Source organism: Corvus kubaryi, unplaced genomic scaffold (assembly GCF_017639235.1).
Source record: "Corvus kubaryi isolate FWS band 111438036 unplaced genomic scaffold, C.kubaryi_AGA036_p1.0 69, whole genome shotgun sequence".
NCBI lineage: Eukaryota > Metazoa > Chordata > Aves > Passeriformes > Corvidae > Corvus > Corvus kubaryi.
The window spans coordinates 3,742,455-3,755,215 of NW_024582057.1; the positions used below are offsets into that span (position 1 = coordinate 3,742,455).

At 44.6% G+C, this 12,761-nt stretch overlaps 1 protein-coding gene across 1 annotated transcript in view; it reads left to right on the forward strand.

Moving 5' to 3' along the window:
* The window catches only part of GMPR (guanosine monophosphate reductase), a 42,554-nt gene that overhangs the window by 19,325 nt on the left and 10,468 nt on the right, over positions 1-12,761 (forward strand). The window contains 2 exon segments of the mRNA XM_042049044.1: positions 3,355-3,397; positions 9,514-9,673. Coding sequence (XP_041904978.1) covers positions 3,355-3,397; positions 9,514-9,673 — 203 coding nt within the window.

Consider the following 12,761-nt stretch of genomic DNA (forward strand, 5'->3'; position numbering starts at 1 on the left):
GTTCTTGTTATGCTGGTACAACTTCCATATGAAGAAAAAGATGCTGTCAGAATGAGGAAGTGGTGGTGCTGAGCACAGTATAGGCACTGCAGGGAACACAGCACAACTGAACCCTGATCTTAAGGAGCTCTGCTAGAATGGGAGCACTATCTGGGATTTTAAGCATTCTTATTACTGAAGTTGTCATGTATGATTTTTGGAGCTGATACGTTGACAAAGAAAGTGACAATTTTCAGTCAAACATGATAGTCCAAGTGAACACCTGGTGTCTGTGTAGTCATTTACACAGAGAAGTAGGAGGTAAAATTGCACCAGTTGCTTTCCTCATGCTAAATTATCTGTAAGACTCAAAGCTCACCTCAGAAATGAATCTTTCATGACTCACTGAAAGCAGAGAGGAAACCCTCCCTAGGATACAGACACAGTTTCTGTCCCATGCTGTTTGTCTGGGAGCCAGTAGTCTCAATTTTCATTCTTGCTAATCCATTGGCCTTGAGAAAGTGCTGCAGTGAGTTACAGGAGGGGGCCTGCTTGAGATAAAGTTTCTGTTTCTTGTAGGTCAGAGAACTCCTCTGCTGGACAGAGAGGCAGTCACATATTCTAGTAAGCCAGCAATGTGGGGAATGGAAAGCAGTCTTGCATGTGTCCTCTCTCATGTGGCTATCATTTGACAGAGATCCCTGTTTCCCCTTCACCCTGCCTGGGTGATGGGTCACCAGCATTCAGTGAAAAGAATGACTAAGGGCTTCTTCACCCAGCTACTGCCATACTGTCTCTTTTTCCACACAGAAATATACCCAGTATATGTAGTTCAGAATAAAGCACCATATGTATTGTTTTTACTGCTGTATATGCCACATACTTACATATTTTCTGCATAATAGCTGTCTGATTGCTGATACTGTAGAAAGCACTGGTTATGCAGTTTATTATAAAGGTTGCTTGAAACATAAATCATAGTTATAAACTCATTATAAATTGCATATAATACTAAATATTCAACCAGTGCATACTGGTTTTCCATGCTGTATTTTTTTTTTCCTTGGGCTAAATTTTGTTGCTGTTAAATGGCTTGTCTATCTGGAGAACAAGACTGGGGACAATAACATTACTTCAGCCACACTAAAGTAATTCTGTTGACTGGAAAGCTGCTTTCCCCTCTCCTTGTTCCTAGCGCCCACTTGGCTCAGACTCAGGTTCTCTACAGGTTCCATGACCATAACCCTTTCCAGCAGTCTTACTTTGGAATTATGCCAGTTCTTCTGAATTCAGGGGCAGATTTTTACAGATTAATTTCCCCAGGGTTCTGAGGTAGAGGCTGAGCCTGCAGCAAGCTCTGTAACTCAAGCCCAGCCATCTACAAGTAATTTTGAACCCAGACCCGGGGCCCTGTTGTGACAAGCTGAATTTCAAGGGGAAGCTTCCGATGCAGCAGCAGAACAGTCTTACTTGGTAAACAGAGTGCCTGATATTTCACATGGAATGAAGGGCTTTATTGCATATAGTTTTATTATATAGCATCTTCTGACATAAGTGCTTAGGATGTTCCCTTTTCGTTTCCCTTTCTGTGAATCGCTAAATTTACCTGCTTATCTGAAATAACTGGAGACATCTACAGATAAAGAAGGGCTGTGAATCATCATTGTCAGTTCCTTTTATCTTAAATGGTAACTGGTGAGCTTTTGGGCAAGTCTCTTAAGCTGCTCAGCATTTTGTAATTTGGTAACATTCAAAGTGATATCTTTTGAAGACAGTGATTAAGGGTTACACAGTAAAGTCCCCCCATCCTCTTGGTACTTTCAAAAGCATAAAACCTTCATCACTGCCACTACTGGGTTGGTGATAAAAGTCAGACACTGAGCCACCCAACAACAGTGGCTGCAACCCACCTACAAGAGAGCATTCACAGCCAGTGTCTCTCAGACAGTAAGAGTCCTAAAACTGTTCTTTGAAGATTATTAGACCCTTCTTTCTACCCTGGCTCTTCCTCCCCTGACACATGCACATGCACTCACACCCTCCTCCAGGCTATGTCAGATTTGTTAGAGGGAAGGAAAGAACTGCACAAGCAGAGCCCTTAAAAGGAGAGAGAGAGATTCAGCTGTCAGCCCAGCACTCATTCCTGGATCTGACAGCAAGGGTCTCTAAGCTCAACAAAAGGCAAAATGTGCTAGAGGTTGACAGCAAATTGAATGAAAACCCTTAAAGTTCTACCAGGCACTTTTTGCAGTGGGGTGTCCTTTGAGAAGCCACTCACTTTTGGATCCACCTTCTCAGTTTGTGTCTGAATCCTTTCCTGGATACACAGAGTTTCTAACCCACAGCCCTGCTGCCAGCTGCCCATCAAAGCCAGCTCTAATGTGGCTGATGGGGGGCGTGTCTGGCTGTGCTCTGCCGCAGGTCATGCCCAGCCACGTATTTCTGCCAACAGGGAGGGGAAACAGCGTGAGGTAACCGGCCAGTCTAGGGGGTTACTTCAAAAGCAGGAAAGATGTTGGCAGTCTGCAACGGATCCAGATCATCAAAGGAATGGGGAGCTCTCCTGGTACAATGACTGTGTAAAGGATCTTTCATCTGGTGCTCAGACCTTTACAAATCCTAAAGAACCATAGCACATGATGAGCTCTGCTGTGTGCCATTCCTTTTTTACAGCTCTATCACACATACACAGCCTCCCTGTCCTCAGCTGAAACCCCTTCATCAGCCACTGCTTTGCACTGAAACTGAAATGCGTAGGTTTAAAATGCTGGAGATCCAGAGTGCTGTTGTTTCCTTACCGAGCCCATAGCAAACAGTAAAGGAGTAGGATGAGAGGTTCATTTTCATTTACCAAAGATTATATTAACCAGGTTTCTTAGAGATTAGCAGATAAAAATCCAACATAGTTGATGGTGTATTCCCTCACCCCTCCCACTGTGACCTTTTAATGTAAACTGCTGAGAAAGTTATTTTAAATGTCTTCGGTGGTTTAAGGTAGAGGCTTGTGGTACTTCTGCATCACACAGCCTTTGATTAAAATGGCAGGGGATGATTCAGATTATCAGAGGAGGTTTTGTTTTCTGGTTTCTGGAATTTGGGAACTTGCAGTCATGAATTTGCATTGCTGCTGTTGCCAGTGGTATTATCAGTAGACTGTACAGTAGAGTAGGTGAGCCTGAAAGAGGTAAGCAGTGGAAAGGATCACCTGGATTCCCTGAAAACGTAGCCAAGATGATACATACCAAGTGCACAGTCAGCTCTCTTGACATGCTGTTCCTGAGCAGGGGCCACAGTGTTGCAGGTCGCAGAGCTCCAGTGCTCACTGGGTCCCTGGGTGACCTCGCTGCCACTCACTGTTGTCTTTTCTTTGTGCAGGACGGAGGGTGCAACTGCCCAGGAGATGTCGCCAAAGCGTTTGGTAAGGACATTGTTGTGACACCCCCACGTGTTCCTAGCACCCCTGGCAGCAGAGATGCAGGAATCGGTTTGACCCTGAATGTGTAATCAATTAGCAGGAGGTTACATTCGTCCCTGCGGGTGACTCCAGTGAAATTAATGCACCAGGCATGAATTCGCTCTTTGGAACAGACAGTCCAAATTCTGCAGTGCAAAACATAGAGTGGTCGAAGTGCTATTTAGAAATTATCTGCCAGGTGTGTATGAGATACAGCCACTGGGAGAGTAATACAAAGAAAACTGATAAGAGTTTCTTCTGAGTAGGGTTCAGACATGCCTGTAACATTGCCAGATCTGGCCAACTTGAGCCTTGAGTGGAAGAAGAGCTGGTGGAATGCATGTTGGACAGAAGAACAAAACAAAAAGGCGGGCCAGATCCCTGGAGATGTTCTCAGGATCAGCTGTCCACTTGAAGAGATGAGATTTTATTTATACTGTATCCCCTAGAGCTAGGCAGATGTCTAAAACATCTAAATTAATAATTAACAGATTTTGATTTCATGCCAGTAAGTTCAGTGAACTGCACCAGCTCTTGGTGATAGAATATTTAATCTGAAAGCACTCTCTGTTGGGCATGAAAGTTATGTTGGTATGGGGGGTCAAACTCATGATTGTCACTTAGCCATAACCTTGTTACAGCAGCATATGGGAAGCAGACACTAAATGCATCCTGAGATGACAAGACATTTAAAGGTACTCCCCCACCTCCCAAAATGCCAGACTCTTTGTAGGTGTCAAGTAGGGTAATGCCTGGAATACAGTGGGACAGCACAGTCTCTCACTGGGATTTCAGGGTGGTATGAAAATAAGAGATAGCACATTATAATACAGAATGTCTGCTTTGCAGAAGATTTGCAAGTTTGGAAATAGAGGCACGCCTAAACTCAGCTTACAGACCTGCCAAGAAAAGCTCTAGGCCTCCTGGAAAGGTTGAAACCAAAATCTGTCTTCTAAGTTTGGAGACAGCTCCTGTTTTGAGACAGGTCAGATGACAAGGAAGACTTAATTAGAGAATTCAAAGCACAGCTGTGGAGTGATTGCTACCAGCAATGAATGTGCTTGGTCAGAGGATTTCACATAACCCTTGTGTTACCCAGTGGTGATGTGATGCAGGGAATAGAGAATTCCAGTTGGGTGATTCCAACATAGCTGAACAGCAGCATCCACCCTCTTAGACAAGATTATATTAAATAATGCCAGACCTCTGCTCAGCCCTCACTCTGACGTGCTGCCTGCAGTGAGGTCTTTGTTCTGCCTTTCTTTGGCTTCACAGCTCACCAAGTTCTTCCTGGTGGTGTGGTCCTTGGGAGCTTGTGAACTGAGACTGTGACTTGACTGTATTCCCAGCTGTCTGCACAGAAACTTTCTTCAACAAGAGCATTTCCAGAAGTTAGAACAACAGGAAGCAACTTCAGAGTGTTTCAAATATTTTTCTTTGTGGTGTTTATAACAAGTCTGAAAGATCCTTGTAGTCTCTTTGGGCTAACTGAACCTAAACCTGCTTGAAGCCTGTGAAGAGACAGCTTCTGGCTTTCTTGTTTGTCAAGAGGTGCTGGGATTCACAGTGGTACATGCCTGAAGGCTGCCACAGAATTATCCCTTGGACAGAGGAGCATCAGAAAGCTGACATTTTACAGGCAGTAGTTACACTCTTGATAGTAGCCCAGGCAGATCAGACTGACTGTGTGTTGCAGCTACAGAGCTGGAAATGATGGAGATGACCCTGAGGCAATAAACTTACTGTATCTGGTTATGTACAGTTGAGGTAGACACACTGTGAACATCTGATGAGCTGGGCCCAGGGGTGCATTTGTCAAAAGTATGTGGCAAAATAAGCTTTGAGATAACATTATTACTACCAGTGTTTATTGAATGCTGCTGAAGTGATTGGCTATCTGAGCCTCATAGATCGTAGCCACCATGCCCAGCATTTACAAGTCAAAGCCTTGACACTGAATTGTCGAGCACAGACCTCTGCGCTTGAGTCACATGAATGTATTGGATAGCAAAGACCAGGTGATAAAACACAGATATGTACAGCTTCATCTAGGGATGAAGGCCGGTACAAAGCATGGGCAAGAGACATGAAGAGGACTTTTGGTTAAAGTATTTCTGCTATCTCTTTTTAGTGGATCACTGTAAAATCTTCATGGGATGGGATAATTCACTGTAAAGCAGTGACAAAGCATCCATTTGAATCATGGGAAGTGTGAGGGAGTCCCAAACGTGAAGAGTAGCACTGACAAATGGCTAAAGGTGTGACTGGAGGAGCCAAGTTCTTGGAAACAGGAAGAGTAGAGTGGATTGAGTGAGAGAATTGTGAAGAACCAAGAAGTAGATGTTGAGAAGCTTTAAGTTGACACCACTTACTGGTGCCAGGTCTCAGAGGCAGATTGGGCATTTTGACAGAGGGGAAACAAGGTAGAAGCTTATTTAAAAACACAAGGAACAGGGAAGCACTGAAGGTGAGGGACAAAAATGCTGGGAGAGACATACTTTGGGAGAGACTGCTGAAATTCTGGAACTGCTGAATGGGAACCTGGTATGGATTTGGTAAACTGAAGATGTCACTGCCATCTGGGTATTGGAGATTATAATGAAAAATATGTAGGTTGATAGGAAAGAAAAGAGCTGTTTTGATGCAGGAATGAGAGAAAGCATGAAAGAACTTTATGCTGGGGTCTCAGATGGTTCATATAACTGAACCCTTGGAAAGGCTGATAACATGAACACATTTCTCAGAATGCTCTAGGGAGGTACTACTGTCTCCTTTTTTAATGATGAGAAGTCAAAGCACAGAAATAGTAAGTTCAATTGCCTGAGGTCACATATATTTTTGTGACACAGCCAGAAGAGTGTGCTTTTTGAATCTTGTGCCAGCATCTTTAACACATTACTGCTGTTCCTTCCAGCAGTGATGAGAAGAGATGCAGGAGCAGGGAAGGAAAAGGAAGGAAAAATTATATAGAAAAGTTAACTGGGGACATACACTAGTTCCAGATTACACCAGATCACACTGGCTTTTTCTCCTGTTTTTAATAGCTTTGTGTGTACCTAGTGTTGCAAAGCTCACTGGCTCAGCTGGAGCACAGGTGAATGTTGATTCCAGGGCAAGTTCTGGTCCAGGCAAACTTACGCTGCATCTGCCGGGAGGGCTGCCCAGCCCACAAATCCAGGCCGACTCCAGCTGAATTTGTGCAGAGCCAATCTGGTTATCAGTGACTTGTATAATCAGACATACAGAAGACATCTGAGGGACTCTGTCCAGATCCAGCAGAACTGTGTAAGTGCTGCAAGCTTGGGCTGGCATCAGCACTGCTGTTCTGTAATGGCTTGAAAGAGGAGGCACTGTGAAATGTGAATGAGTAAAATCAGCCCAGATACAGCATAGGCCTCAAGGGGAAAGTCAGTGCACGAAAGTGGCGTTGTGTAAAAACAGGACTAGTCTGGCCAGCTCTGGGTGAGCTACTGGGATGCTTGTGTGCAACATACCCCATCACATCCTGTGTTATCTAGGGGGTTGTTGCCAGCTGTTCCCAGTCCCCCACAACCTGAAATAATGGCACACTGTCAATCTGTACTTGAAAACAAAAGACTGCATATGGATGTTGCAAATATCACCAGAACTTCCGGTAGTTATACAAGAAAAACGTTCATAAGTTAAAGACCGTGCTAAAAAGTACAACCTCTTGGTCAGATATTAACTGGTGGAAACATAAAGGAACAGACTTGAAACTTTCAGATATCTTTGCAACGCTGAAGCACAGTGGAAAGTTCTGGAGAACATCGGAGAAGTATATTAAATATGGGCTTGTCATTTCTGAAGCAGCAGGGCAGCAAGCATGTGTCGTTTCAATGTTTAGACGTGCTGCATCTGCTCTAACATAGCTCCTCTCTTCTGGGAGAGCTTGATGAATTATGTTGTAGTTTGCAAAAGTTACTCAAGTTGGATGAGTTTCAATCCTGTAATTCAAACATATTTGCTTCCCTCTCAAAAATATGCAGCCAAAAGGAAAATAATAAATAGATACTGAAGTGCACAGGAACCACAATTCTGTGATTCTGAAGTGTAGATTTCATGTGCCTTTTGCATTAATAATTTGAAGGTTGTAAGACCCACAACCAGAAATGGCAGTAGAATTGGGCATCAGGAGATAGTCTTGACAAGGCAAAGAATCCAGAATGTCTTTTGGCAGGCTTTTGACTTGTTTAAATGCCCTCTTTGGAACCTTGACCTCAAGTCTGTCCCTCCTTCCTCATGTTTTCTTCCACCCATGAAGAAGACATAAACTAGACTTTCCAGGGTGCTTATTTTTTGCAAAGATGGAGCAAGGTTGTGCCAGGTAGCAACAGGAATTTGCCACCAGCAATTAAAAGATGAGTATTCCCTTTGTTTTTGGCAGGTTAATAGTAGTAGCAGCCATGAGTTGAGCCAAGACTTCAAAACTCAGCCATCTGAAACAAGAGAGCTCAGGAGAAATCTGCCAGGTAGCTGACATGGTAGGACACCTGAATGTGCCTGGCTATAAATATTGCTTGTGATGTGCTTTGCCCAAGCCTCATTTTTAATATCCCTTTACCATGGTCATGGTGTTCCTTTCAAGCAGCCACCAGGGAAGGGGAGGTGAGGTCAGCAGAGCAGCTGGGTGCTCTGCCCCCAGGCATTGCTGCCAGCTCTGCTCTTTGGCAAATGGGTGGAGGGAGGAACTGGCACACTTCACCCTGTCATGTGTTCTAAGATCAAATATTCCCAAATTCAGGTTTGGCAGAAGCTGAGCAGATTTGATAGTGATTTCACTTACTTTTCAGATTTCAAGGTCTGGTGCTATTGTTTGGATAGTGACAGAGATCAGAGAAAATCCTAATGCCAGACTTACCTAGTCTGGGATCTCCCCAGAGTTTGGAATTGTTCTTAACAGGATGTGTGTAGTTCAAGCTCATCTGCTTTCTGTGAAGTGAGGTTTATAGCTCAGTTCTTTTGCCAGTTCTGGGAAGAAGCTGAGCAGTGAGGAGACCTGTTCTGACACATACATGTTGAAGAAGCAGAAAGTATGAACAGTAAAATGCTTTGTTTCAGGGGTGGGTCACCACAGGCTTATAGAAGACTAAAAGACAAACTCTTCCAAGCACAACTAGATATGCCAAAATATCACAGGAGGAGCTGCTGGTGGAATAGTTCCAGCCCAGCTGGAAATATTGGAGATCACAGTAGAAAACTAAGAATGATTCCAAAAACCTTCTTCCTGATCTTACTCCCAGTGGAGCCAATTTCATTATTTATAAAGCCAGAGGAGATAGACAGACTGAACAGTCATGACTGAGTATTCAGTGTTGCTATTCAGTACCTGGAACATATTTAGGAGTTGTAGCTATGGGTTAGACCTCCTTTGTGCTGCATGCTGAGAACCCAGGTGTGGTGGTCCTTGGCCCAGAATTTTTAAACAGGAACCAAATGCAGACCCATCCAGATCTCTTTGACTAGGGATCATCCAGAATGACACTGAACACATATGGCTGATGGACTTGAAAAATCCATAATTTCAATTAAAAATCTGCTTGTTTTATGTCATTGTTGGGAGGAGTACATTACATTCATGAGTCTGCTTTCCTTCAGAGTACATCCCCACTCACAGCTTGTGGCCTAGAAAGCTCTTGAAGTAGGAACCATCCACTTGTCTGTACAGCATTGAGCTCAACAGGTCCACGCCCTGTGTTTAGGACTTCTGATTGCTGCAGTCACAGTTAATAAGGAATCGTGCTCAGATACTATCACAAAGTAAAGGGTTAAAACTGAATTTGAAAATAAAAGACTGTTGGGTAGAGTAGAATAATCTATATCTTTGTCATTGTAACAGAAAAGTATTTTTTCCATTTCAAGTACCAGAGAAATACAATTCAGCCTGTGTCAGTTCCGCAGTAAAGCTTTTCTTCCAAGTTTGCTGTGACTGTTACAGGAGGGGACTCTGTACCAAACTTTTAAATGCTGGTTATTGTTTCTGGAGATCACTGTGTTCTTGCTTTGTCTTTCACCTTCTTCTCCTTTCCCTGCTTTCTGACATGTCCCTTTGCTGATCACAGGAGCTGGTGCTGACTTTGTCATGATCGGAGGAATGTTTGCAGGCCATGACCAGAGTGCTGGAGACATTATAGAAAAGAATGGCAAGAAGGTGAAACTATTCTATGGAATGAGCTCTGATACAGCCATGATGAAGCATGCAGGAGGGGTTGCTGAATACAGGTATGAATTCCACACAGGAGCAATTGCAGTGAGCCATCCATCCAGGAACTTCTGGAGCAGAATTGTGCAAAAGGAAACAGGCCTATGCTGCTACTCCCATTGAAGAAGCTGTTGCCTACACTTATGACAGCAGATCTGAGGGAGGGATGACATCCTGAGGGAGACAGAGAGAAAGAGCTAGAGTTGGCTAGCTGAGAGCAGTGATGTTCACTTGTCTGCAGCTGGTGCGGTGTGCTGTCACTGCAGCACCAGCTATGTGGTCTGGGAAGTCATTAGGCACTTTTCTGACTTTACTGGTCCCTCAGCATGTGTATGAACTAAATGCTGGAACATGGCATAAAAGGCTGCAGTTTCTGTGCCTCTGCTTGTCCACGTTGGGTGTCCTGTTGGTGTAGGGATTCCCAGCTAACCCACATGCTCCCTTCTGTTTGCAGAAAGTGGGTGCTGGTGAACTGGTGAAGCTCAGCTGGGGTTTCCCCAGTATGGAGATAAGGGCCCAGGACCTCCAAAGCACTCAGTCACCAGCAGCAGCCCCAGGACTCCCTTCTGCATTTGTTGGGCAGTCTTCTTAGGCAGCAGAAGCCTGCTGTACAGTTTTCCCCCCCCTCTTTTGGTAACAGAGCACCAGAGTAGCCTCAAATAATGCAGAATGCAGCAGCTTAATTTTTGAGCTAAAATCCTCAGGGGAGAAGAAAGGAAGATGGATTTTGCAGAGCAATCTGTTGTCCATTGGTATTTTACTCCAGAAAGTGCTGAGAATTTTGAGTTTTTGAAAAAGCAGATGACTCCAGAAAACCTCTGTGTCTTTTCTCTTACGAGTGGCAGTCATAGTCACTACCCTCAGACAACAGGATTCTTACATACTTTGTTAGAGAATGACTCCTTACAGTAAACACTGGTTTATTGAGGGGTCCCTTTTGATTCTTCTCTGCTGGCGTAGATTCAGGCTCTGGTCCCATCTGGTAAACTGCTGTTTGCAAGAGTCTCAGACACAGTGACCTTACCTGCTGTTCCAGCCAGACACTCAGGACTGATGGGTTTTGTTGGCCTTGTCTGCTACAACCACTCCAGCATACAGGTTTTTCCCAACACGTCCAGCTGCTACCACGGGTAAGAGTTGCAGCTCTGTGAAGGTGACAGCACAGAATGTAAAGCAGAATGGGATCCACAAAACAAAATGGAATTCATGCTTTGACACAGAGACAAGCATGATGTGAGCTTGACAAGCTTGCTTGACAAGATAGCAGTCCCAGATGTCATGCTACATGGAAGGATCTTTGATCCCACCTCCTGTCCTCCACCCCAGCATTGACTCCTATGGTGGTTGTGGTCTGCACCATGAAATTGTGCATTAGTTCACATAGCACGTTGTGAAGTGCAAAGTGGTAGAACACAGCCTCCTTCAGAGTATTTACAACCATGTCCTTTGGCCTAAATCATGGCATCATAAAATCATTTGGGTTGGAAGGGACCTTTAAGGTTCATCTAGTCCAACCTCCAGTACAATGAGCAGGCGCATCTTCAACTAGATCAGGTTGCTCAGAGCCCCATCCAACTTGGCCTTGAATGTTTCCAGGGATGGGGCATCCACCGTGTCTCTGGGAAACCTGTTCAGTGTTTTTTGATTTCAAACACGACTGTTTATTTGCAGAAGAAAGAGCTGCACAGGAGGCCATCTGCATCTGAGATGACCTGAAATGATGCACCAGAGAGATGTGCTTGCAAATTCCTGAGCTTTGATTCACTTCGGGTTCATATGCCATTTCCCAGAAGCAGGGTACAGTCTGGGGACTCTTTTTTATTTTTTTTTGTCCCCCAAAAATCTGCTTGTCATCAAAGCCTCTGAACAAATGCTCTGAGTGGACAGCACTAATAAGTGTCTCACAATATAAAAGTGGCAGCTGCCATTTGCATGGTGGTGCTGGCAAGCTTTTACCTGAATGATCATTTCCTGTCCTGTGCTACCCTGTGTTTGAGTCAGCTGGAGTGTGGGAAAGGCCTGGTGCTGATCAGGCATTTAGTTAATGGCAGCTCCCTGAGAGGTCACAGAGCAGCCCAAGCGTGCTGCATGGATCTCCGTGCAGCACTGTCATTAGGGCCCGGCTTCCACAGAGGTGGTTAAAAGTTGCAGGAAAACTTTGAGAAAGCTGGCTGTACTAGGGGGACGAAGGACTAAGGCAGCTCTTAAATTCTGTTCCACCTAGTTAGGTGTGTGTGATCTGGTAACAAAATTTATTGCCAGCAGGAGAACTAATTGACACTGGTCCCTCTTAAAAATGAGATAAAGTGCAAGTATTCCATCTTGTAGGAGCAAAGGATGTACAGAAATGTACGGAGCTTTAGGGACCGAGTCTGAAGAGCTGGCAGAGTAACGACACATACACTGATATGATTTGAGCATCGTTCTCCCTTTATTGTTTAACTATACAAGCTCATATCTACTTTTGCAAAGATTCACACCCAGTCCCTCTAGATGGCCTCTAATCCACGGGAGAGCCGACCAGTGTATTGCTTTGCCAAGGACTTTTCAGGGCTGCCTGCAGTCAGGTGCTTTCCCAGGCTTGCCCGCAGCCAGGGGCCAGTTCAGGGGTTTTTCCTCAGCAACCCTGGGTTGTCCAATCTTTCCAGGGGTATCATATGCCCTTGTTCCGTAAGGAATCCCTCTACACTGAGCTGTATTTGGCTCAGTCTAGACAGACCCTTTGAAGTCATTATGGGCAATGCTATACAGATTTGGCTTGATCCATAGCTGTATTTTGATTTGCATCCTCAATTTAAGAATTCCCTGGGGACCAAGTTCTGACACTTTCTCAGCAGCAAGGGAGCAGGAGCACAATCCGAAGTTTTCAGTCCCTGTTGAGATACTGCATTTCTGTGCCATTAATGGGTAGCATAGAAGGAGTCTCCCAGTCTACTGCTAGATACAACAGCTCCAAACACTAAACCTGTGACCCTTGGCTCTTAACTGTGAAAGTGCTGATACCCATCTTCACTCTACAGCCGTGACACAGAGCTGGCTACCTGTACCAGCCTTGGTCTCAGTCTTCCTTGGCCTGTCCCAGCATGAGTGTCACTGTGGTTTAAAAAT